We start from the raw sequence: 26388 nt of genomic DNA, 5'->3' as shown, positions 1-26388 counted from the left end.
ATATTATTGTTGACTATAGGTACAATGTTGTACAGCGATCTCTAGGGCTTATTCATCTTGCTCGACTGAAACTTTATGCCTATTGATTAGCAACTCCACCTTTGCACCTCACTCCAGCCCCTCACAACTATCATTCCATCCTTTGATTCTATGCATTTGAGTATTTCAGATTCCTCATATAAATGGAGTCATGCAGTATCTGCCTTTCTGTGACTGGCTTATTTCACTTAGTCTAATGTGCCATCATATTAAACTAGAGGCCCGGTGCATGAAATTCGTGCACGGGGTTGGGGGGGTGGGCGGTGTCCCTCAGCCCAGCCTGTACCCTCTCCAATCTGGAACCCCTTGAGGGATGTCCGACTACCTGTTTCACCAGGATCAGGCCTAAACGGGCAGTCGGACATCCTTCTCACAATCCAGGACTGCTGGCTCCCAACCGCTCACCTGCCTGTCTGCTTGATTGCCCCTAATCACTTCTGCCTGCCAGCCTGATCACCCCCTAACCACTCCCCTGCCAGCCCAATTGCCCCCAACTGCCCTCCTCTGCAGGCCTGGTCCCCCCCAACTGCTCTCCCCTGCAGGCCTGGGTCTCTTCCAACTGTCCTCCCCTGCAGGCCTGGTCCTCCCCAACTGCTCTCCCCTGCAGGGCTGTGTCCCCCCTAACTGTCCTCCCCTGTAGGCCTGGTTGCCCCCAACTGCCCTCCTCTGCTGGCCATCTTGTGGTGGCCATCTTTGACCATATGGGGCGGCCATCTTGTGTGTTGGAGTGACAGTCAATTTGCATATTACCTCTTTATTATATAGGATGTAGTCTAAAATATAGAGGGTGTATTGTTTATTTCATTTGCTTGGCAAATGCTGTTTTTTTTTTAAAGCCTGAGGAACAAAAAGATCCCTGCAAAGCCTCAGAAACATAGGTGCCTCATAAAATTAAGAAATTTTTAGGATATATGTACTTTAGAAATTAGTTTTAGACTCTATCCAAAATAACTGTGTTTCTACTTTTATAAAGATTTATAAATTGTTAATAAATTATTATTAAAGTAATAGATGCTCATAGATAAAAATTCAAATTGGTAGTATATTTTTTTTATTTTAAAAGTCATTATGCACATACAGACATAAAAATTGTCTGCAAGTTGCTTGTTTTGCTTACTGTGTTTTGTATATCTCTCTATATAGTACATGTGGATATAACTGATTTGATTTTACATATGTGTATACAGGATGGGATAAAAGTAGGTTTATAGTTGTGAGTATGTGAAACACATATGTGGTTGGCATATAGTAGTTGCCCAATAAATGGTAGCCATATTGTTCTCAGTACACTTAAGGTCTCTTCCTAATTGGAACAGTAATCACATTTTGACTTAGTACAAAAAGAAGTAAATTGAATCTTTGGCTATATGTTATTATAAAGTGATTTAAATATTAGTAATATATTGTTGATGAAATGATCTTTTTTTCTTTCCTGCTGTTTTTAAATCATAGGGCCCCTCGATTTAAAGATTTTCAGCAACAGGACAGTCAGGAGCTCCTGCATTATTTGCTGGATTCAGTGAGGACTGAAGAGACAAAGGTCAGGTTTCTTTATGTTTATCACATATACTCTTTAAGAAGAGGGTACAGAACTGAAGGATTTCATTTCTACTATAATTTTTATGTGCAGTTAGGAGGTTAACTTGATTTTTTTTCTCACTATTCTATTTCTTCTTCTCGTTTTTTTTTTTTTTTTTTTTTTACTGTTCTATAAGGTTATTTTCTTTCACTCTGTCACAACCCCTATTCTTAATTAGTTAATGTTCTTTGGCTATAATGAACAGAAATCAATTAAAACTAGCTTAAATAAAGAAAATGGATCTAAGAATCCAGGTGAAGGGGGAAATACCTGGGATTGTTTACTACATGATGGTTATTATAAATGGAATTAAAATTTATGTCTTTACATTGTTTTTCTCTGTCATTATCACAAATAAAACAACAAAATCTATCCCTATCATTTATTCTATTTCCCTTCTATTACTTGACTAGAGGCCCAGTGCACAAAATTCGTGCATGGGTGCGGTCCCTAGGCCTGGCCGGCAATCGAAGCGTGAGCGTCTGGTGTGGAAGGGCAGGTCCCACCTGACCTCTGGGCCCTGGGCAGCACCTGGGCCCCTGCTCGCACCCACCTTAGCCTGGTGCTGCCCACTCACTTGCTCCACCATCCCACTGCAGTCCTGCTCTCACCAGGGCCTGTCGGGGCCGGCAGTGCCCCCACTGCCACCCACTGCCAGTGCCGCATCGCCGACACCCACCATTTTCTGCGCCACCCTGTGGTGGTCAGCGCATGTCATAGCGAGCGGTCAAATGACCGCCCGAGGGGACAATTTGCATATTAGGCTTTTATTATATAGGATGGCCTTCTTTGTTTCAAATTAAATTACTGTTTTGTCAAAATGGTACACTGGGATTCACAGTATCTAAAAACTCAGGCAGTATAGCAAGAAGCATTGGTTTTTGAAAGCTCTTATCTTTCTTCCTCTCTGTGAGGGTTTTAGACGGCGTGGCAAAATTAAAATGTCAAGTGTGTGGATCTGCTCAGTCCTGTGAGCAAGGCCAGTCTCTTACAGTGGTACGCAGGCAGGAGCTGCATTGTCTGGCCTGGGAACCCACAGCTGTTAGTTGTGTTGCTGTTGTCGCTTGCCACTGCCATGTGTCCTTTAATTGAAGAAAGGCTGCCCCGTTAGGTCTGCCACCAGAATCTTTTAGTAATGATTACAAACTACGATCTCCTTCCATATTGTTTCATCAAAGTCTTTTTCTTACAACTATCAAGTTCAGGACTATAATATGCTCTTATTGAATGGAGCACTAAAGGGATCATTTGTGCAAAAACTCGTAAATTTTTTATGTGCAAATAAAATCAAATTTACTATAAGAACTTCTTTTATAATCATTCTTTTCAACTTACAAATATATATGCTTCACTTTTTCCCTTTTAATTTGAGCTATCACTAAAGAAATGTTACCTTTTTATTATCTTCTCAAAGACATCATTTTAATACATTATTGGAGAGGATTTTTTAAAGGCACAATACTTCAGCTAACTTAAACTGAGTTTTTTTGCATTCTTATTTTTAAAAGAAATTTAAGATGGAGACTTAGATAGTTGAACTTGGGTAGTGCTAGTTGATTAATGTGCTGCAATTGTTAGTAGCTCCCTGACCCAACTCTTTTTAACCTAAGTGGTTCAAAGCATGACTTTTAACAATGAGAGGTTGTAGATGGACCTAAACTCATTTATTTTATTCAACTTGATGAATTACCTATTAATTAACTCCTTAACAGTATAGAGCAGAGAATATACATTTATGGCTAGGATACAATAAAAACAAAACAAGTCTAATAGTTTAAAAGTTAATAATTTAATCAGCTTCATTGTATCTTTTACTTTTTTATATATATATTTTTTACTTTTTTATATTTTTAAAGAGTAATATAGCTTACATTTTAAAATATAGTAAAAGCTCATTAAATCATATTGCAATTCATGTCTAAATTAATAAAATGTTCAAATTGGAAAACAAACATACAGACTTCTAATTGTGTTAGAGGTCTATTTCTAGTAACTCGAGAGCCTTTTTACAGTTATATTAAATAATTACAGGTGAACATTGGTATTTATTGGAATCTTTCATTTATAGCCATTAAATATTTCTCCTGCATGGACTTCACACCATTCTAATTTATTTTAGTTAAAAAAATTATTTTTCTCATAGGTAAGTCAACTTTAGCTTAGACAGTATCTGAATTATATCATTTTACACCAGGAAGACCAGATCAAACAGTAGTTTCACATATGAAAACCTGTGATTAAGACATTACTTAAAAAAATATTTTGAAGGAGCCGAGACCGGTTTGGCTCAGTGGATAGAGCGTCGGCTTGCGGACTCAAGGGTCCCAGGTTCGATTCCGGTCAAGGGCATGTACCTTGGTTGCAGGCACGTCCCCGGTGGGGGGTGTGCGGGAGGCAGCTGATCGATGTTTCTCTCATCGATGTTTCTAGCTCTCTGTCCCTCTCTCTTCCTCTCTGTAAAAAATCAATAAAATATATATTTAAAAAATATATATTTTGAAGGATAATGAACAAACATTTTTTTCACCCCATTCTTAAAATGTGAATTGGAGAAGATTAAATTTATCCATTAATTAGGGGCATAATTAGTATAAAAGATGATTCATTAGCTTAGATACACTTTTATTTTTAGAATATATAGTTTTAATTTATTCTAAAAAAATTTTCTGTGAGGTTGGCTCTTTCCTAAAACATACGGAAGAGATGTGGAAACATAAACTTTGAGGACATTAATTGATATTCTGGACTTGAGTCATATATTTATATAAATAAAATAACCTGTATGGAAGCCAATGTGACCAGTTTAAGAGCTTCTTATATATTAAGGTTTTCTTCATAGACAAGAAATTTCATATGATTTATTTGTGACATTTTGTCCTGATTAAGGACTACATCATTTTTAGGAACAGAGTGGGACAGAGGGAGGGGAGGGAGACAAATGGAGAGAAAAGGGGAGAGAAGGGAAAAGTGGGACAAGTTACTCTAAACCTGTAAGTATGATGAGACTAGGCTGCTTGCTTTTTGTAGACTGAAAAAACACATTTGAACCCAAGAGAGAACCTAAACATAGGAACTTTTCTGTAATTCCATATTCTCCCCCAAATAGGAAAATTGTTCATTCGTGGAATTTTAGGACCAGATTTAATTTTTAAAAATTCAGTCATTTTATTTTATAGACTAAGTAACTGAGATCCAGTGTACCTTGCTGTTTGAAAATCCTTCTCTTATTAAGATGAGGCTGGAGTTAACTGTTACTAAAACAGATGTTATTTAAAAGAACACAGAATACTGCTTTAAAATAATAGATTTTAATACATTCTTATTAACTTTGTTTTATAGAGAATACAAGCTAGCATTCTAAAAGCATTTAACAACCCAACAACTAAAACTGCTGATGACGAAACTAGGAAAAAAGTCAAAGGTATGTTGACTCTCTCACTGTTAAAATTTTATTCTACAGGAAAATATTTAAAGTTTCTTTACAGGGGAAAAAGAACTGAGCATTATGTGAATGAATGCTGTAAAATAGTTGCTTTAAAATGAAGGTATACTTATTCTAGTGGCTCAGTCATAGAAAGAAAACGTTAGAATTTATCCATGTGAATTTAAAAAAATAAAAGTAATATCACATACACAGATTGACACTATTGCTCTTAATAGGAGGTTCTAAGGGAGACTGGAAAGGTGGTTGAAGGTAGCATCCTTATTTGGAAGTTCACTTTTATCATATTGGACTATTTTGCAGTTGAGGTGTGCTTGGATGAGTGAACTCATGGATATTATCTAACACTAACTTGACAGTGCTTAAGTGCTGCAAAGATTCCTGTAAGGAAACATTTATTGAAGGAGTACTGACAGGTCAAGTGCACATGTCTACTTTACTCCTAGTGTTATCTCTTCCTCAGCCAAAATGTGAGGCAAAAACAATGATTATCTAATCAAAGTGGTCACTCATAAGTATTTAAGTGTGGATTTATAGTCTATGTTATTAGTGATTTACCATGTCCTAAATGTATATTCTGTCTTGAGATGTTAACTAATGGTAGTATAAAGGCATTATTTTTAGTAGACACTTAAAATATTATTTGTATTTTAAATATTATTAAATTTTGTATTAAATTTTATTTATTCTCTTTTCTAACTTTTATTTTTTGAAGTATTATATGTACATCCTATATATCTATATAAACAAATATACGTTGCGATTATATATGCCAAATTTTATATGCAGTTTTAAGGGTTCAGGTTTTTTTAAATGTAGATTTTCAAGCATGCTCTTTTGTTTTGAGATAGTGCCATCTAGAGCATGTTTAGAATAACTGCCCAGTTTTTCTTTCATCTCTTTCCAGTTTTGTAATCTTTTCTATTAACCCCTTGTACAATTTTTCTTAATGAAACATCTTAGTTTACTATAATGTCTCAATTATAATTAATAAATGTTTATTTATATAGCCCAATATGTCTGCTCTGTCATTCATTGCAGAAAATACATTGTTTTAGAAGGTAGAGACCTAAAAAAATATAGAAGTGAATAGATTTGTTAATATATTTCTCCCCCAGTGTTTACTGTGGAAAAATGTCAAACTTCTATTAAGTGGAGGGAATAGTATATGAAGCTCCATGTATCCATGTACTCATCACCCCACTTATTACATTCAGTTCCTGGAGTATTATGTTTCATCTATTTTCTCCCAACCCCAGATTATTTTGAAGCAAATTATAGGCATAATTTCCCTTGATATATAAATACTAGAGGCCTGATGCATGAAATTCGTGCACAAGTAGGCCTTCTTCCTCCGGCTGCCAGCACCGGTGCCCTCGCAGCCCTGGCTTCATCCGGAAGGTCATCGGGTCTAATTAGCATATTATGCTTTTATTATTATAGCTTTTTCAAAGAGAATAATTCTGACAATTTTAATATAACTGAGCAGTTATGCATCTAACTGAGTTATTTATTGCCATATTAATTCTTTATTTTATTTTTTTAAATTTTATTTTATTGTTTAAAGTATTACAAATAGTAGTACATATGTCTCCTTTTTTTCCCCATTGACCTTCTCCCGGCCTCCCCTAACCCCTGGCACATGCCCTCACCTGCCATATTAATTCTTTGCACTATGCTGTGTTTACTTGTCTTTTATACTCTGTCATTTCCATAGTTGGGGTCCTGGCATCTGTAGCCCTAAAAGCATAATCTCCTTTCCCATCCCTCTACCTCTGGGTCAGGCACAGAGGCTTTGAAGAATTTAATGGGAGCAGTTGAGATGTAGTATGAGTTGTAGTTACTGCTCCTTTTATTTTACCTCTTACGAAGTTTGTTATTTCTGGAAATACTATCATTGCTAGTCACATTTTCTCTACAGAACTGTAAAGGAGAGAGACATTATAATGTCGTATAGGAGAATACATTATTAAATGTGGCACTGGACATCTGCCTTAGATTTCTTTTGAATCAACAGAAAAACCATGTTACAATGTAAGGTTGATGGTTGACATGTTTTTGCATTAAAAAGTATATTTTTTACAGCATATGGAAGCGAAGGTGTGAAAATGAACTTCATAGATCGGATATTTATTGGTGAATTAACTAGCACCCTCATGTGTGAAGAATGTGCAAACGTAGGTACTTTGAAATTCACTTCAGCATGGACTAGATTATAATCCCAGCGTTTTGATTATTTTCTTTCACATATAATCTTCAGTAGTCATTTACTTTTATTTGTGACAGATGACTACATAATAGTTTTTGAAAATCTTCTTAAAATATATCCTTCACTCTTAGAAAGTAAACATAATCTATAATTTTAAAAATAAATGTGTTATTTTATTTTTCCTCCCAAGAAACCTGTGAAGTTCTGTTAGGTCATTTTAATATGTTTGAATGTGTAAGCTACTTGTTTAGATGGAAATAAAATAAAGTTCTGTGAAGAGAATAACTGTGTTATGTAACTATGTATGCATTGCCGTAAAATGTAATTCCAATGGAAATAATTTAATGTATTAACATAACCCAGGGTGATCTAGCACATTTGATTTAAAGTTTATTTTTATATGACTTGTTGAAGTTTATTTCATTTTATTTTATTAAGTAGACTTGACTCATCTTTGAACTAGTGATACTTTTTATTTGGTGGAATGGAATGCCATCTGTCCTTTGACAACAATTTAAAGGCATATAAATTTTTATAGGCTTTCGGTTGCTTGATAAGGAGTACTTCTGAAAACGGATAACTTGGACTATGATGGGTTTACACTTTTGTCAGATTTTCTTGTAAAAGAGAGAGTCTTTATGTATATTTTCTTGTTCCAGATTATGGAGTATTTTTCTATCTAATCTAGTTTTATTCAATTAGAATTATATATTATATCTCCTAATCTGTCACATTGAAGCACAGACTGTGTCAGAGTATTACTTACTTCTGTAGTATATTCTACATAAAAGTTGATTTCTCTCTCACAAGCTATAGAGTATCTTTTAGAATTACCCTAAAGAATCTACAAAACACAAACTTTCTGCCTTTTTCATATTTTATGTTATGGCACTCATTTCACCAAATAGCTCATATAATATATATGTTTATATTTTTAATTATTATTATTAAACATATTTTATTTAAAAGTTACTTTAAACATTACTGATATTGTGATAGTGACAACATAAAATTCAACAGGGTTGCATTTATTAAAGTTTTGAGTTATCTTGTTTTGATTAACAGTACATGCTGCTCTACCCAATTAAATTGCTATTTGTTCCAGGAATGTTTTTTAACTTAAAATTTTAAGTTGCCTGAGAAGTCTGATTCCTCTAAGCCTTTACAAAACTACATTGTCTATATTAGAATTCTACCTGAAGTTCTTAATATGTTTGTTTTTTTAAGATCTCCACGGTGAAAGATCCTTTCATTGATATTTCACTTCCTATAATAGAAGAAAGGGTAAGGAGAAAAAAAAACCTTAAGTCTTTTGTGAAGGACATTCATTTTATTTAGACATTTGTTGAATATGTTATCAGATCTGAGAATCATTATTTTTTATATACAATAGTTGAGTTTGTACAGTTAATATTGGGGTTTGTGTATGCATGCATAAAGTATGAGATCATTCTTAATTCTCAAGGAATTTAAATCCTTATGCTTTATATTTTGAGAGTTAAAGTTAAGGAAATTATATTTCAAATGAGTTAGAAATTTTAAAAAGTAGATTACATCCAGAATTTATTTCCTAAAGAAGTTTTGTGTTATGTACATGTCATCTATATAGGTTTCAAAGCCTGTACTTTGGGGAAGAATCAGTAAATATAGAAGTTTACAGGAGACACAGAATGGCCAATATAGTGGCCCTGTTACTATAGAAAATAATCACCAACCTAGAGCCACCAGGAAGCAGTCTCCATCTAAAGATAAGGTAAGACTGTGTATTTGTGAGGCATCTGCTTTTTTAAACTTATTATTATGAAAAATTTCAAAAATATACAGAAGTAGAGAAAATAGTATGATAAACTTCCATGTAAGTAGTTCTCAACTTTATATAGTTATCAGCTCATGGCTAATCAGGTTTTATCTATATCTTATATTCTCCCCACCTCCCCCAGATTATTTTGGAATAAATCCCAAATATATCATATATTTCAGTATGTAGATCAAATAGATACTCTTTTAAAATACGTAACCAAAGACTATACTTTCAGGGATCATTTCTATAGTTCGTTAAAATACGTAACCACAGTACCATTATCATACCTAAAATATTAATAACTTTGTAACAGCACCAATATCTAGTCATTATTTAAATTTCTGCAACTGTCTCATAAATACTTGTTTTTTGGTTTTGCTTTTTAAAGCCTATTTGAATTCAAGATCTAAAAAAGAGCTATGGAGTGCATATGATTGTCATGCCTCTTCAATCTCTGCTCTGTTCGCACAAGTCCTCTTCTGTTCTCCACAAATAGGTTTCTGTTGTTGGTCTCTTGTGTAAAAGTTTATTTTTAAATTAGAACTATTTGTTAGTATATCTTCTATTGGTTATAGTTTATGTAGATTTAGGAAGGGTTTTAGATATACTAGAAATACTAGAGTAATTATTTAATAATTGTGGGACATTTAATTACTGGCATTTATTTTCAGTAAGGTCACAAGATTCTTTTCTCTAAAAACACTGTCAACTTACAGAATCAGCTAATTCATGGCAGAAAACGTGCAAGGAAATTTTCATCTGGAGAAGATAAAACTGTTGACATGTACCGGAAAAATGGAAACATGGAAGTGAATGGGGATTCTTCAGCGTTTGCAAGCATCATGAATACTGAATCGAATCTGGCTGAAAACCCTACTGATGGTAGTGAGAAGGAAGCCAGCCGTTGTGAAAGTGGTGTTGATGCTGACAGTGAGGCCTCAGAATCTGAAAGTGCTTCTAAGCAAACTCTGTTGCCGAGATCCCGTAGTGGATGCTATGTGCACACAAATGGACGTCACCATCCATCAGCAAGAGAACTGCCCACCAAGAAGACTGATAGTGGTGATGAAGGAATGGCTGAAGCTATTTCTGAACTTCATTTAAGCAGCAGTGTACCTGGAGATAGAGATTTTGATGGAGAAAACCAGCCACTAAGTCTTCCAAATAATTTATATTTTTCAGAGGAGAAGCATACGATGTCTCACAGTCCCCAAAATGCTTTTCAGACCCTTTCTCAGAGCTATATAACTACTTCTAAAGAATGTTCAATTCAGTCTTGTCTCTACCAGTTTACATCTATGGAGTTATTAATGGGGAATAACAAGCTTCTCTGTGAGAATTGTACTGAAAAGAAACAGAAGTACCAAAGGGAAACCAGTTCTGCAGGTAAATATTTAGCTTTATTTTTTATTCACGAATTATCTGATAGTCAGTGACTAGTTGGCATTAGATCCCAAAGAGAAGAACCTAAGAACCTGTCTCTACACTTGAGCTGCTTGAGGGTAAGGATTGTCTTTTCCGTATTTGTATATTTGTACTTTAGCACTGCAGACACTGACTGGGCAAAATGAATGTTCAATAGATTTTTGTTGAAATAAATTAAAGAACAGGAAGTATCCATCTTTGCCCTGAAAATGCAAATCCACATAATCTTACTTTAGTGGACTAGCTATCTGAAATCTTTCCAGAAGAAATTTCCCTAAAACTTAAAATTTTATGATGAGGTTAATATGCTTCCCAAATCCCATTAATCTAATATCTATATATATAAAAGCCTAAGCGACTCTTCGACCAGTAGCTATGATGCGCATTGACCACCAGGGGGCAGACACTCCACGCACAGGCATGGAAACATGGAACAGACTGGTGAATCTCAGAGGGAAGGGGGGGACGGGCAGGAACAGATTAACCAAAGATCTTATATGCATACTAGAGGTGCACGAATTCGTGCATCGGTGGGATCCCTTGGCCTGGCCTGCAGGAATCGGGCCAAAACCAGCAGTCTGACATTCCCTCAAGCGGTCCCAGATTGTGAGAGGGCGCAAGCCAGGCCAAGGGACCCCACTGGTGCACGAATCCGTGCACCTGGCTTCTAGTGAAGTCATAATCTATACTAATAAAAGGGTAATATGCTAATTAGACCAGATAGACTGGGCATCTTCTGGACAAAGCCACAGTAGCGGGGGCAAAGGCAGACGCAGTTAGGGGAGAGCAGTTAGGGGCACCAGGCTGGCAGGGGAGCAGTTAGGGGCATCAGGTCGGCAGGGGAGAAGTTAGGGGCGATCAGGCAGGCAGAGGGGTTAGGGGTGATCAGGCAGGCAGGAGAGCAGTTAGGAGCCAGTGGTCCCAGATTGCGAGAGTGATGTCAGACTGCCGGTTTAGGCCCACAGGGATCGGGCCTAAACCGGCAGTCAGACATCCCTCAAGGGGTCCCGGATTGGAGAGGGTGCAGGCCGGGCTGAGGGAACCCCTGTGCACGAATTTTGTGCACCAGGCCTCTAGTAAGATATAAATTTGAAGATTTTAAATAATTGTATATTATAAAACTAGCAACATAATATCTATATTTAGTTGACTGGGAAAAAGGGGGACTTGTCAATAAATTTTCAGTGTACCTCTAGCCTTGACTAAATGGAGAGAGAATATTCATTCCTAGTGACTAGTTTCATTCAAAATATAGATTTTATTTTTATTCAGGAATTGTGAGGCCAACAGATCAGGAAATGGTTGTCACTGAGGATACTTTGTTTCTTACAGTTCCCAAGAAGAGAGGGCACATGGGGAAGCACCAGGGTTGGGTAGGAGGCAGGGACAGCCAGGGGGAAACTAGGGCAAGAGACTTTATTGTGCTTTCCAAGGGAAGGAATGGGCAAGGCATGATAAACAGGTTTAAGATGGACTAGTTTTGAATAATTTAGTGGGCTCTGGGTTATAGGGACTGTTGCTAGTTGTCTAGAACTTGGTCATGATATGATTAGGGCAAGTGGATTGCAGGCTAGGTAAAGGAGGTAGTTGGGGTGTGTGTTTTGGATTGGTTGGTTTGCACATGAAAGGCACACTTAACCCTTTGCACTCGCTTGCTTTTTTCTCGATTCCTTTATTCTACTCGGGATTTAATTTTTTAAATACCCCAGATTTTACAAAGCGCGGCAGTAGAATAAAAAACTGGAGTTTCTTTTCATACAAACTTATTTATTTGGATTTTTTTATATTTCAAATTATTGATACATTCAAAGAGTAATTTTAATCTCGATGCTAACCGTGTCGAGTCACACTCGACATCCGAGTGCAAAAGGTTAATATTTACTATCTCTAGCAATCAGTTCTGGGATAGGCCCTCCGTCCAGTGTCAGCAAGGCCCCAGTTGTCAAAACATCAGAACAAAGATGTGTTTAATACACTAGTAATTAAGAAGACATCTAAATGGGAGAAGGAAGAAATACCAGTTTCTATTAACCAATTTATATTAACTTTATATTAAGTTAAATATGCAATTGGTCATATTCAAATCCTATCACAAGTCCTTTAATAACCTCTTATTGAAATGCCCCAGTGGTTCCCATGATATGAGCTCTCCTTTCACAGCAATACATGTTGAGCCAATTTTATCATCTGCAGGTGTGTTTGTGGTGGTCTTTGGCTGGAGGGCATTGTCCTAAGTCACTACTAGTTCATCTTTTTTCCAGCTTCTAAAATTGTGTTGCAAGTGTCACCTCACCTATTCTTTGTTCATATAAGGGAGTGCCTTTAAAAAAAAATCTTTCATTTTAGTGTTTTTGGAAAGAATAGAGGTACCCTGCAACCAGAAGTCTAATTTCTCTTATTTCCTTTTTAAAAATCTGGTTTACTGAATTTGCACATAGTATATAATTTGCACACAATAAAATTTATTTTTAAGTGTACTAGTACAGTTTAATGAGTTTTGCTAACATATTCAGTCCTGTAACTATCATCAAGGTCTAAAACATTTTCATTGCCCCAAAATGTTTTCTTGTGCTCCTTTGCAGTTAATTTCCTCTCCCATTCCCTAATCCCTGCACTCACTAATCTGATTCTTCTCCCAATAGTTTTGCCTTCTCCAAGATATCATAAAAAATGGGATCATATAATATATAGCCTTCTGTCTCTGGCCTCTTTGCCACTTAGGATAATGCTTTGAGATTCATCCATATAGCTACACATATTAATAGTTAATTCTATTTTCTTTTTTAATATTTTAAAAAATGTGATATGATGCTTCTATATAAATGTTGACTATGTTATGTGGTAGATTCCATTAGTATGAAATGGAATCTTACAAATAAATTTATTATATTTTATACAGAAAAGAAAGCAGGAGGGATTTATACTAATGCCAGGAAGCAGTTGCTTATTTCTGCTGTTCCAGTTATCCTAATACTTCACCTTAAAAGATTCCATCAGGTAAAAGTTCCTTTAGTAGCACTAATTTCCATCAGATGTTTTATAGAGCCCTAAGTCTTATAAAGTACTGTCAAGGATTAGGCACTAATTTACTGAATTTAAAAATTTGTCATATGGGATGTACTGCTTTTTCAGCCATAATAGTTTACCAGACTTTACTAATTAAAAATTTTTAATTCACAATGTTTGAAGATTTAGGTGGTAGGAACCCAAATGGCATGTGTGTGTTTGTGTGTGTCGATGGAAAATAAGAATTTTTAAGAACGCTTGGGGGAAAAAAAAAAAAGGAACACTTAGAAGTAAAGAAATAGCAAAGTGCACATACCTTTCTGAGTTCTCTTGATCCCAGTGAGAAGGCTGTGAGGTCTGGCCATGGCTAACTAGGCCTGAGTACAAAAAGGGCTAGTACAATGCAGTTTCCTTTACTATAGGACTCTACAGTGAGAGAGAACCTAAATATTTTCAATGTAGCAGATTTTTCTCCTTTTTTGGTGTGTGTATTTTTTTAAATATGTTTTTATTTATTTTAGACAAAGAGGAAGGGAGAGGAAGAGAAAGAGACCTCCATGAGAGAGAAACATTGATCTGCTGCCTCCTACATGCCCCCTATTGGGAATCAAGCCCACAGCTCAGGCATGTGCCCTGACCTGGAATGACCTCTTGGTGCATGGGATGATGCTCAATCCACTGAACCACACCGGCCAGTCTGTGTGTGTATTTTTAATTCAATGCTTTGACTCTTTTTTTTTTTTTTTTTTTGCATTTGATAAAACGATTTTAACATTTCTCTGGAAGAATGAATAAGTGAAAATACTAAAACATTTTTGCAAAAGTTAGAAGGAGTTTTTAAAATAAAACTATAATAAGTAAAAACAGTATGGTCAGAATTGTCAAATAAAACATGAGTATAATTTAAAGTTCTTTTGTTATGATAATAAAGTAACCTGAAATCAGTTGGGAAGGGGGCTGTATTGTTCAGTAAAGGACTTAGGAAAGAAAAGTAGCTGTTGAGGGAAATAAAAGTTTATAGCTACCCTCCATACCATATATCAATACTATTTTCAGATTACTTTTTTTTAATTGCATGAAACAAGTTATCAAAAGACTAAAAGAAAACTAAAATACCAACCTGACCTCTGATTGGGAAGATTTTCTAAGTATAAAACCCAGGAAAGAAATCTCAAGGGAAAAGATTGGAAGCTTTGATCATAATACTAGTATATCTGCAACATTTCAGGTGGCCCACAGATGGGCAGGAAGAGATTTTCCTCTACACTTTCATCCTATCCAAAGAAAGATTAGGTTAAGCTCTTGATTTTCTGTAGCCAGGATTCTAGAAACTTAACAGAAATGAAATGGCGGTGGAGAGCTGATGTATCCTGTCTCCCTACATCAGAATGCCTGATGGAAGGTGTGTGTCTGCAGTGACTCTGTGTGAGCAAGAGAGGGTCATGCCAGATCTGAGAAGCTAATTGCATGATGTGCCAGTTGTTTAATATATGGTCATTGTATCCCTACTTAGGAACAACTTACAGAAAGAATTCATGCTTTAAAGGGAAATATTTACGGACGTCTTGGTCGCTTCTTGCTCTCAGGCTAAATGTAATGTTAGCAAAGCCACATTCTCATTCCCAGGACTGGGAATTTAGGGAGCAGACTCTAGACAATGTCTCTGTTTCTGGTATTTTATTGTCTCTGAAAGCCCATTTCTCTGTAGTAACTTCAGAGCTGTATCTGAAACATCCACCACACTGAAAGGAGAGAGCTTTGTCATAAATATGGCAAACGATTAGCATTGCAAATATGTAAATAACTCTTAAAAATCAATAATAAAAATATCAAGACCCTAATAGAAAAACGGTAAAGAACACAAATTGACAGTTCATAGAAAAAGTAAAGATTTCAAGAAAATATAAAGAAAAAGGCCCATCCTTTCCAGCAAAACAAATGCAAAATAAAATGACAGCAGGATTCTTTTTTTAACCTGTTCAAATTGGCCCAGATATGGTCGTGTTAAGGATGAAGCGAGATATAGGCTTTTTTTTTTTGTTCCCACAGTGGGGGGTGTAAGTTGGACACACCTTAGAAAGTAATTTAATAATATAGTTCAAGGATATTAAGGAATGTTTTGAATAAAACATTTTGAACAAAAGTATTACTTTTGACTAAGTAATTCCATTTCTAAGAACCTATTCCAAGGAAATAGAGATTATATAAAAATTTGTATCTTGGTCATTATAGATCATGCCAGCTGTGAGGCCTGGCACAGTTGTTCAATATGCAGGATATCATATTTATATCTTAATGACATGGAAAATACTTATCATATTCAGTTAAAAGAAAAATTTTAAAAAGGCAGGAGGCTGCATATGCCCAAATATAAGCCAAGGTATTTTCCAAAACTCATCCCCTAGAAAAGAAGATTAAAGATAGTTACTAGATTTATTGGGGTAGATACCACATAAATATTCCAATAACTATATTGTATACCTCAAACTAATATAATATTGTATGTCCACTGTAAGTTAAAAATATGTTTAAAGAAGAAAAAGATATTCATCTTATATTAAAGCCCTTTATAGAGTCTTTCCTATTATGGGGTAGTTTCTCAACAGCAACATACTATCTGGGGAGGACACATTAGCCTGAAATGGTCTCTGGCAGTGCTGGTATTGAATGCTTATGGAGGTCATCTGATGAGAAAAAACAAGGCAAAAAAATTGAAAACAGATTAAATAATTATTCCTGGGGCATGACCTCATAATTTCACATCACATATCAGGTTAAGTCTTCTAAACATCACTTGAAGATACAAATCAGTAAGTGGGTATATTTTGGTCAAAAAATAAGCTTTTTTTCCTTTAAAATTATGCCCTTGGAGTAAGTCATGAAGGCCTTGCATGAAAGGTTGCATCGGTTAGTTTTTGTCTACTCATACAATTCAGATTTCCGCATTTTCTGATTCCAATAGTTTCTATTTGTGGGTTTCCTATCCAATGTTAGCAAAGCCACATTCTCATTCCCAGGACTGGGAATTTTAGGGAGCAGCCTCTAGACAATGTCTAAAAACTATCAGCTAGTTTTTAACTACCATTAAATAATGCAAAGTGTACATTTTTTCAAGTACTGCCTTTAGCAATTAAAAATAGAGAAAGGAGTAGAGCTTATTTGACAACATGAAGGTTCACTTTGATTTATATAATATATAACATTTTTATTGATAAAATGATTTAAGTATTGAAATTCAGGCTTTTTAAAAAAATATATTTTATTGATTCTCCACAGAGAGGAAGGGAGAAGGACAGTTAGAAACATTGATGAGAGAGAAACATCAATCAGCTGCCTCCAGCACACCCCCCCCACTGGGATATGCCCGCAACCAAGGTACATGCCCTTGACCAGAATCGAACCTGGGACCCTTCAGTCTGCAGGCCGACGCTCTATCCACTGAGCCAAACCGGTCAGGGCAGGGCTTTTTGTTTTAATGATTGAATATCACTGAATTTTAAAACTGAAAAGGATCTAATCTAAACCATTTATACCCATTTTCTGCCTTGATGTAGATGATGTAGCCTAGAGTCAAATTAGGTGTTAAGTCAGGGCTAGGACACCAGGCCTCTGACTCTTCAGTTGAATATCTTTTTTTTTTTTTTTTTTAAATGTATTGTATTGATTTTTTACAGAGAGGAAGGGAGAGGGATAGAGAGTTAGAAACATCGATGAGAGAGAAACACCGATCAGCTGCCTCCTGCACACCCCCTACTGGGGATGTGCCCGCAACCAAGGTACATGCCCTTGACCGGAATCGAACCTGGGACCTTTCATCTGCAGGCTGACGCTCTATCCACTGAGCCAAATCGGTTTCGGCTGAATATCTTTTGAAATATCTTATAAAATAGCTTAGTTTTTATCACATTGAATTTATTTTAATGTTGAAAAGCCACAATTTATTTTTCTCTAAGTGTTGAAAAGCCACAGTGAAAGTAATTATTCCAATATTGTTTATAGTAAAAATATGCATAAAAATATATATTTGCAATAACAGTTCATGAAACCTAATTAAAAATTTAGTCATATATCAATTTTGGACTATTCATTAATCATGTTTTTATAGCTATGAAAAAACTTCTAGGATTCCTCTTTTAGTTTTAATTAACAAACAGTGATTTAGATTGAGTTTGTCACATTAATTTTTCTTTTTGGTCTTTTTAGGCTGGATCAAGTCTTCGCAAAGTAAACAGACATGTAGATTTTCCGCTTATACTTGATTTAGCACCATTCTGTTCTGCTACTTGTAAGGTGCAGTATATTATTAATATTTAATTGACTTGCAAATAATATGCTTAAAGTATCCTATGATTGTTTGTTGTGCCATACTTTTCTTTCTTTTCTTAAAAACTAAGCTCCTGTTCATGATTTCTGGTTAGCAGTCTAGGTTTTGTGGTATATAAGAGAATACTTATTAAACTTAATATTTTTAATATATTGATCAATCAAAACATTTTTTGACAACAAGATTTTATGATTAGGTAAATCAAACAAAAATATCTTAAATGCAATTTTTTGGTGAATCCAGTTCATCTGTGGAATATCAGCACTATCTGTCAGTTATTAACACTCAGTATTAGAATTTGATAATGCCCCCCAAAAAATGAGACTTAACAAGCTCTGTATCAAATTTATGAAAAACATATTTTTGAAAGTACCTATTATGGAGAATTTCCAACATATACAGAAACAGACAAGACAGTACAATGAACCTCTCGCACCTATCACCTAGCTTTAAAACCTCAGATACATGGCCAGTCCTGCCCCATCCACAAACTCATCTACCACCCCTATATTAGTTTGAAGCATCATTTCATTCATATATATTTCACTATATATTTCTAAAAGATAAGAATCACTCCTCCTTTTTAACATAACCACAATACCACTTTCACACTAAACCAAGTAAACAATTTCTTCATATCATCTAGAGTCTGTATTTCTAATTATATCGTAAATGAAAAATCTTAAATGACTTCATATCCAACTAAGGACTACACATTATAATTGGATAATGTCTTTCAGTCTCTTTTAATATACAGTTCCTCTCTCCCATCTCTCTCCCCTTCTCTTCCCTCTTCGTAATTTATTTGTTGAAGAAACTAGACCATCTTTTTTTTTTTTTTTAAACATATTTTATTGATTTTTTACAGTGAGGGAGAGGGATAGAGAGTTAGTTAGAAACATTGATGGGAGAAAAACATCAATCAGCTGCTTCTTGCTCACCTCCTACTGGGGATGTGCCCACAACCAAGGTACATGCCCTTGACCGAAATCGAACCCGGGACCTTTCAGTCCGCAGGCCGATGCTCTATCCACTGAGCCAAAACAGTTAGGGCGAAACTAGACCATCTTTTATGTAGTTTCCCATAATTTAGATTTTAATGATTATTCCTCTATCCTCTTTATTTATTTTTTAAAATATATATTTTTTATTGATTTCAGAGAGGAAGGGAGGATGAGAGAGATAGAAACATCAATGATGAGAGAGAAGCATTGATTGCCTGCCTCCTGCATGCCGCCTACTGGGGATCAAGCCTGCGTCCCGGGCATGTGCCGTTGACTGGGATCGAACCAGAGACCCTATAGTCCGCAGGCTGATGCTCTATCCACTGAACCAAACTGGCTAGGGCTATCCTCTTTTTTTACTACAAGTAGGCAGTTGGATAGTTGGATCTGGAGAAGCTTGAACAGATTCAGGTTTGATATTCCTTATTTTTTTTCTGGCAAGTCTATTTCATGGGGAGTGTTTATTCAAGTGTCCCAGAATGACAATTATCTTTTTGTGATAGTGGCCAATGATGCTCAATGTTAGATTCATGAGTTCATTAAGAATTACAGAATGGTGATATTCTAATTTTCTTATTCCTTCTTCATTTATTAACTAGATAACCTCTATATAAAGAGGTATTCCTTTTATCTATTTAGTCATCTTATGGTATAGTTCTTATAGAAAAGACAGGGTAAATGCCCAATTCTTTTCCTGCCTCCCTTTTAAACTAGTTTTCAGAATAATGAATTCAATAGCATTCTCAAACTGTGATCAATTAACTTATCATTATGAGTTTATGGTTTTAAACACATCAGATAAGTTTTAATTTACTATTCTTGTCTTTTATTCATGCTCTAATATATTTGTCTAATTGTTGGCTACTGAAAGCCACTTCAAATTGGCTTCTGGGTTTTTCTGACCTGACCCTAGTGGTTCCTCTCTGAGTGACTATGCCACCAACTGGATAAATTCTTCACTTGCTTAATTTTTTTATTTTGATTTTTAGTGACTGTTTTTTAAATTTAAAATTTTCAAATTTTGTTTCATAATTACATAAAATATTTACACAGTTCTGAAGTCAAATGTATCAAATATACAAAGTAAATTTAAACAAGTGTAGCTTTTCTCCATCTGTTCCATCTGTTTCTTCCCTCCCTTTCTAGATAACCATTGTTAAAAATTATAGTTTATTCTTCTAGTTTTTTTTTTAATGTAAGTAGATAGGTATGTATGTATGGATTTCTCCTCTTAAGTAATCATAACTTATAATATATATCCTTTTTTTTTTTTTACCTATTCTTCCCATTATATTCTGGAGATTATTTCAAAGCAGTATTTAGAGATAGTCTGCATTCCACTTTTTAAGCAGCATAATACTCTGTTGTATGGGTGCATCATAGTTTATTCAACCTGTCCCCACTTAATGGACATTTAGGCCTATTCCAATTTTTTGATAATATAAATAATTATGCAATTAGTCATGTGGTGCATATCTCTTTATATTTTGCTTATGTACGTGTGAGAGAGAATCCTAGAAACAGGATTGATAAAGCCAAGAGTAACACATGTGTAATTTAGCTTGATAACATTAAGTAGGCCAGCATGGGGGCTGGACCCCTCTGCATTCCCACCAGCAGGGTGTGTGGTTCTCTTCCCACAGCCCACCCAGCAGAGGATGTTGTGAAGCATTTGTGTTTTGTCAGTCTAATATGTGCAGAAAAGTATCTCAGTGTATTTTTAATATGTTATTTTCTTATGTTAAGCAGGATGTACAATTGACTTAATTTTCCTTACAATAGCGTTTCACTAAACATTACTAACTTATTTTTGTCTGAAGAATGTAAGTGCGGGAGAGAAAGTTCTCTACGGCCTGTACGGCATAGTGGAACACAGCGGCTCAATGCGAGGAGGCCACTACACTGCGTATGTGAAAGTGAGAACCCCCTCTAGGAAGTTATTGGAACAGATCACTGGAAAGAAAAGTGTACCTGGTATGTTATCCTAAGTTTACTTTATTCTTAAAAACAAATGAATTTATTCTTCCTTTTCTGGAAGAGACAAGTTATTTCATGGATGACTCATGTGGATTCACTTTATTAGTGTTTCGTGAGAAATACATTTAAGAGTACTAGATAATCTTAAAGAATCTTAAATATCCTAAGACTGTGCCCTTCTAGGTGATGTAAAGTGGCACAGTTTTTCAAGGTGTTATGTCATGTACTGCAGTGAGGTGGCATTTTATTTAATAACTAGTGGCCCGGTGCACAAAATTTGTGCATGGTGGGGTGGGGTGTCCCTCAGCCTGGCCTGCACCCTCTCCAGTCTGGGACCCCTCAGGAGATGTCTGACTGCCGGTTTAGGCCCGATCCTGCAGGGATCCCTGAAGGATTGGACCTAAACCGGCAGTCAGACATCCCTCTCACAATCCGGGACCGCTGGCTCCTAACCACTCACCTGCCTACCTGCCTGATCGCCCCTAACCACTCTTCCTGCCAGCCTGCTCACCCCCAACTGCTCCCCCTGCTGGCCTTGTCACCCCCAACTGCCCCCCCCCTGCTGGCCTGGTCACCCCCAACTGCCCCCTCCCCCGCTGGCCTGGTTGCTCCTCACGGCCTCCCTGCCGGCCTGGTTGCCCCACGCAGCCTACTTGTTCAGTCGTTTGGTCATCCCTCACTAACCCCCCTGCCGGCCTGGTCGCCCCACGCAGCCTGCTTGTTCAGTCGTTTGGTCGTCCTTCACTAACCCCCCTGCCAGCCTGGTCGTAGGCAGCATTCTTGTGAGGATGTGATGGTCAATTTGCATATTATATAGGATAACAAAATTTCTGAAGACACCAAGTCTCAGGATATAGTTGGAGTTGAAATTTTGCTAACTTTGCTTATGGATCAGCAAACTAACTTTGTGTTTTTTTCTCTTTTAGTGAAAATGGTTTTCCTGAAACAATAAATATTTACAAGGCTATCTAATATTTCACTAGATTTTTTCAAGAAAAATGATACTATTATTAATGCTTTAAAGAGTGAGTTCATTTAGGAAGAAACAGACGTATGCAATAAGATCTAGCACTAAATAAATCTAGTTTGTGATATGTTATTGCTTATAATGTAAAGAAAAAACACACTTATTGTAAAATTATACTTCTTTTTGTTTTGTTAGGTTTGAAAGAACCGGATAGTGAATCGGCAGGCCAGTGGTTCCATGTCAGTGACACTTATGTGCAGGAGGTTCCAGAATCAAGAGCACTTAGTGCACAAGCGTACCTGCTTTTTTATGAAAGAATATTTTAACTAGTTGTTAATTATTAAGGTTAATGATTATTTAGATCACTTTTATTTAAATGCTGCAATGATAGTTGTAATATGCAATGTGCCTTTGTAGTTTATTCTCTTCTATAGGAATAGCATGTCCCTCAAATGCTCCTGAACATTTTTACTATTTGGGTGAATTCTTTTAAAGTAACTTAAATTTAGTCAGTGCTTTCAAATTTATATTTTTAAAATAAATGTAAACACATGTTTTAAAATGTTTGTCCTGGAACAAAACTAGAATTTACAGTAGTAGAGGAAACTCCTTTATGATGTGGCCTATTATTACAAACATTCAGAAATGATGCTGGCCAAATCAGATCCTTCCTTAAAACTGTTATCCAGCCCTGGCCGGGTGCTCAGTGGGCTGGAGCATCATCCCATACACCAAACGACTGAGAGTTCGATTCCTGGTCAGGCACATACCTAGGTTGTGGGTTCGATCCCCGTTTGGGGTGGTACCAGAGGCAGCCGATGAATGTTTATTTCTTTTTTTTCTCCCTCTCTCTCTAAAATCAATAAAAAACAAAAGTATTACCCAAATGTGAATCACATACCACCTTTCTGATATATATGTATCTCTTGTGCCATTATTTACTTATAATTTTAACCTTAGTTTTTAACTGTAGCCCCATTTATGTGCTAGTTTTATTTTCTCTAATAAACTTAAAATAAATATATAACTATAAAATAAAAATTGTTCATTCATGTAGCAATTCACTCAAAATCATCTCAGGACTATCCAGTGGTATATGTATGCTGCTGTATGGGAAACATTGCTATCAGATACATTTACACAGTTGGCATAATGATCTTGTCATATTTTGTATGATTTCAGACATATAAAAAGGTTTCACTGTAACTTCAGTAATATGGATTTACAATCAATATATTGATTAGCTTATAGCTTTGCTGTTTTGAGAACTAGAAAAATATTGAAATATTTCATCAACATATTATTTGTAACCTATTAGTGGAGTTGCAAGTGATTAGCCAAGGTCAAAGTATAATTATAGATAATTGTTACATTCAGAATTGATAAATAGAAGTTGTTAATCCATATGAGATCATAGGATATCTTTGAAATATAAATTACCTAATTAAATTTGTAAATAATTATATTCTTATTATATTTAACAGGGTAGTATGATACATTTATAATTCTGTAGATCAGTAAATATAAATCATGGTGTTAGGGTTTTGTGATCACTTTGTATTCAGCAAACACCATTAATAAGTTCAAGTGATTATAGCTTTTAATGGGGCATGAAGTTGGCATTTCTGATTTTCTTTTTAAATAATTAATTAATAGTAAAGAAATGATAATTTTTCCCCTAGAATACAAATTAAGCTGTCAAAACTTGGCATGAAAATATTACTACTGCTTGGGCTTAAATTTTAAAAAATAATCACAATTTTGGTGTCACTTGATTGAGTCAAAATACATAATTGCATGGTTCAAGCATCCTAATCATTAGTGCCAACAAATGATAGTACAGGAAGGTGCTGGATAAGTGCCTACTCCCAGTTAGTTCTCCTTTTGGGAAGTAAGGAAAAGAATAGTGGCTGGAGATCATTGTGGAACTATTTAACCAAGACTTTGGTTCTTTTTAACGTGTGAGTATGTAACATTATCAGGGTTACCAGTGCTGCCTTTTGATTCATGGATGAATGGAATTGTGATAATATACAAAATGCAGAACTCAAAAAATTGTCATGGCACAAATTCTATTTTTAAGCTGTTGCAATTTTAATAGTATTTTTCTTGATTTTTAACAGTAAAATGATGGAAAAATATATCTTTATACGTTGATCTGCAAACTTGGGTTGTTTGTCTTATAAAAGGTAGTTTAAACAGTGTTTAAATTAGTATTTCTGTTTAATTGTAATCCATTAACATTGAAGAAATCAGTAGCAGAGCAGTGAATTTTTTTGAGAAATACTAGTTAAATCTCTATCCATGTCAGCCAACTTAGTAATGACAATTACCATCCACTCCCCCAAATGTAAATATTGTCACCTCATTTTGCTCCTAGAAAAGATACTAAGAGGCATGCACTTTTCATTGGTTGATCACATGCTTCTTGTATCATTGATAGAAGAAAGAGAGAAAGGGAAGCACGAAGGAAGGGAGAGAAGGAAGGGAAGGGAAAGGAAGGAAGGAGAGAGCATTCTTTTCTGTTGCCCTTTGGCTTATCCCTTACACAGCTAAAGTCAGAGATGGTGAGTGATAGTTAAGGCCCAGAATCAAGGAAAGTGCCTACTTCCTCCTTTCATTGATAGGATACCAAGAAATGCATCAGTGCTGTATTTATCAAATGGATATTTTAAGCTTTATTCTGAGTACCAGTGACAACAGATTTTTCATTGAGTGAGTGAGACATTGTAGCTTCAGAACATTACTTCCGTACTGAAGTACTGCAGTAGTTTTTATGCTTAACTTCACATTTATTCATTATGTATATATTTATTGAACATCCACTATGGGTCAGGCACCTTGCTGACACTATTTTAACATGTTTTAAAATGGAGAGACCTATATAGGTTTTAGACATTATCCCGTAAGTAACATACAAATAGAATACTTTTATTTCCATTTCCATATTGTTAAATGAGCTAATTCTAAAATCTACTTTTTATGGTCTAGAATTTATGAATGCTTTTTCAGGTCTATTGATAATGGAATAAATTTAATTTTGAAACCTAAGAGTTTTCTAATTATAGCTCTTGTAAAAAGAGAAAGTATTTTAAGTTATACATGGGTCTGCATTAACATTTTTGTTTTTATTTTGAATATTTCCAAAGCACATTTGTAGGGGTACAAAACTATGAAGCTACTATAATAACGATAGTTTCCAGATGACTCAGGAAACAGTACAAATAAGTGAGAATGTTTACAGATCTTCAAAATACCAACCATAAGTGCTTGGCCAAATGAATTTAAAAAGTTAAACAGAAATTTTACTAGCTTTATTTAGAAACTGGTTTAGAAGGTATGTCTAATCCCAGTTTCCCCTATTTTTTCCATATTTAAAATAAAATTTCGATTGTGCCAATTACGTGAATATTTTTGACATAACCATGTATGTGTCTATATTTAAGATTTTGTCATTACCCAGTAAAATGATGGAAAAATATATCTTTATATTATACGTTAATCTGCAAACTTGGGCTTTTTGTCTTATAAAAGGTAGTTTAAACAGTGTTTAAATTAGTATTTCTGTTTAATTGTAATCCATTAACATTGAAGAAATCAGTAGCAGAGCAGTGAATTTTTAAACCTGATGTGAAGACCACCTTTTGGGTGACCAAAGGGAGTGGTAGTTGGTGTCAGTTCTAAGGGTAGTAAACTGATACCTGTTTTATTTTAAATGTGCCAACAGAGCTATTTTGCAATATAATATTTAATAGCTCTTAGCTTGCATGTGATTTTACTCAGTGATTTTATACAATAGCTAAATAAAATTTCCTGAGGACTAAGCTGTGTAATGTATCACTTTCATCTAATTTTTGTAGTATAAAATAACATCCTGCCTACTTTTCTTAAATTCATATTCATAATTTATTTATCTGCATATTACCTGATATATAAGCCTAAACCAAATATGTTATATGCAATAAAATTGAGCATCTATATATAGTGTATAAAGAAAGACTATTTTTAGATATTTAAAATGTTTTGGTTAATGTGAAAATTCATCAATTCAAATCTATTTAAAGATGGATAACTATATTTTTAATTTTGAGTAGCCTTGGGTAATATATCATTCCTACGGTTTTATCTTTACTTTTTTTTTTTTTTTGCAGTGTTTTTAGAAAATAACTAACTTATTGAGTATTACTTTGATGTTACTGTATAAACCTGCATAATAAATATTAAATTCTTATTTACTTTATACTTCAAGATTGGTCCTGGAGTTTTTTTTGCAGTGCACATTACTGAGTAGAATATCTTATCTATCAACATTATATTTACTTACTTAGCTAAATTCAAAATATTCTTCATATTTTAGAAATTCATGGTTTCAGAATAAAGTATCTTAAATGGGCCACCCTTACTCAGATTTCATTATCTACCAAAGGTGAGTCTTCATCCTTTCAGATATTTCTGGAAATGTTTGTGTTATTTAGGCAGGATAATTCATTAGGTAATATTTTGTTTAACTGTGTTTAACCTTTTTTGGGTCATATAGCTCTTTGAGATTATGAGGAAAGTTATAGTCCATCTTTCATTTGTTTAATAATTTTGTAAGTATTTATTGAATACCTGC

The 26388-nt window shown here is 35.1% G+C and overlaps 1 protein-coding gene across 1 annotated transcript in view; it reads left to right on the top strand.

Moving 5' to 3' along the window:
• Positions 1-26014, top strand: part of USP45 (ubiquitin specific peptidase 45) — a 59218-nt gene extending 33204 nt beyond the window's left edge. Inside the window, exons 9-18 of the mRNA XM_008152604.3 lie at positions 1492-1579; positions 4958-5039; positions 7146-7237; positions 8497-8553; positions 8879-9022; positions 9787-10456; positions 13395-13492; positions 17705-17791; positions 20650-20803; positions 21969-26014. Coding sequence (XP_008150826.2) covers positions 1492-1579; positions 4958-5039; positions 7146-7237; positions 8497-8553; positions 8879-9022; positions 9787-10456; positions 13395-13492; positions 17705-17791; positions 20650-20803; positions 21969-22099 — 1603 coding nt within the window. The 3' untranslated portion in view covers positions 22100-26014. The remainder of the gene's footprint in view (positions 1-1491; positions 1580-4957; positions 5040-7145; positions 7238-8496; positions 8554-8878; positions 9023-9786; positions 10457-13394; positions 13493-17704; positions 17792-20649; positions 20804-21968) is intronic.
• Positions 26015-26388: the final 374 nt, after the last annotated feature.

The sequence above is a fragment of the Eptesicus fuscus genome, chromosome 10 (genome assembly GCF_027574615.1).
Source record: "Eptesicus fuscus isolate TK198812 chromosome 10, DD_ASM_mEF_20220401, whole genome shotgun sequence".
Lineage (NCBI taxonomy): Eukaryota > Metazoa > Chordata > Mammalia > Chiroptera > Vespertilionidae > Eptesicus > Eptesicus fuscus.
The sequence above is the reverse complement of the archived record's forward strand: the minus strand, read 5'-3'. Positions and strand labels throughout refer to the sequence as shown.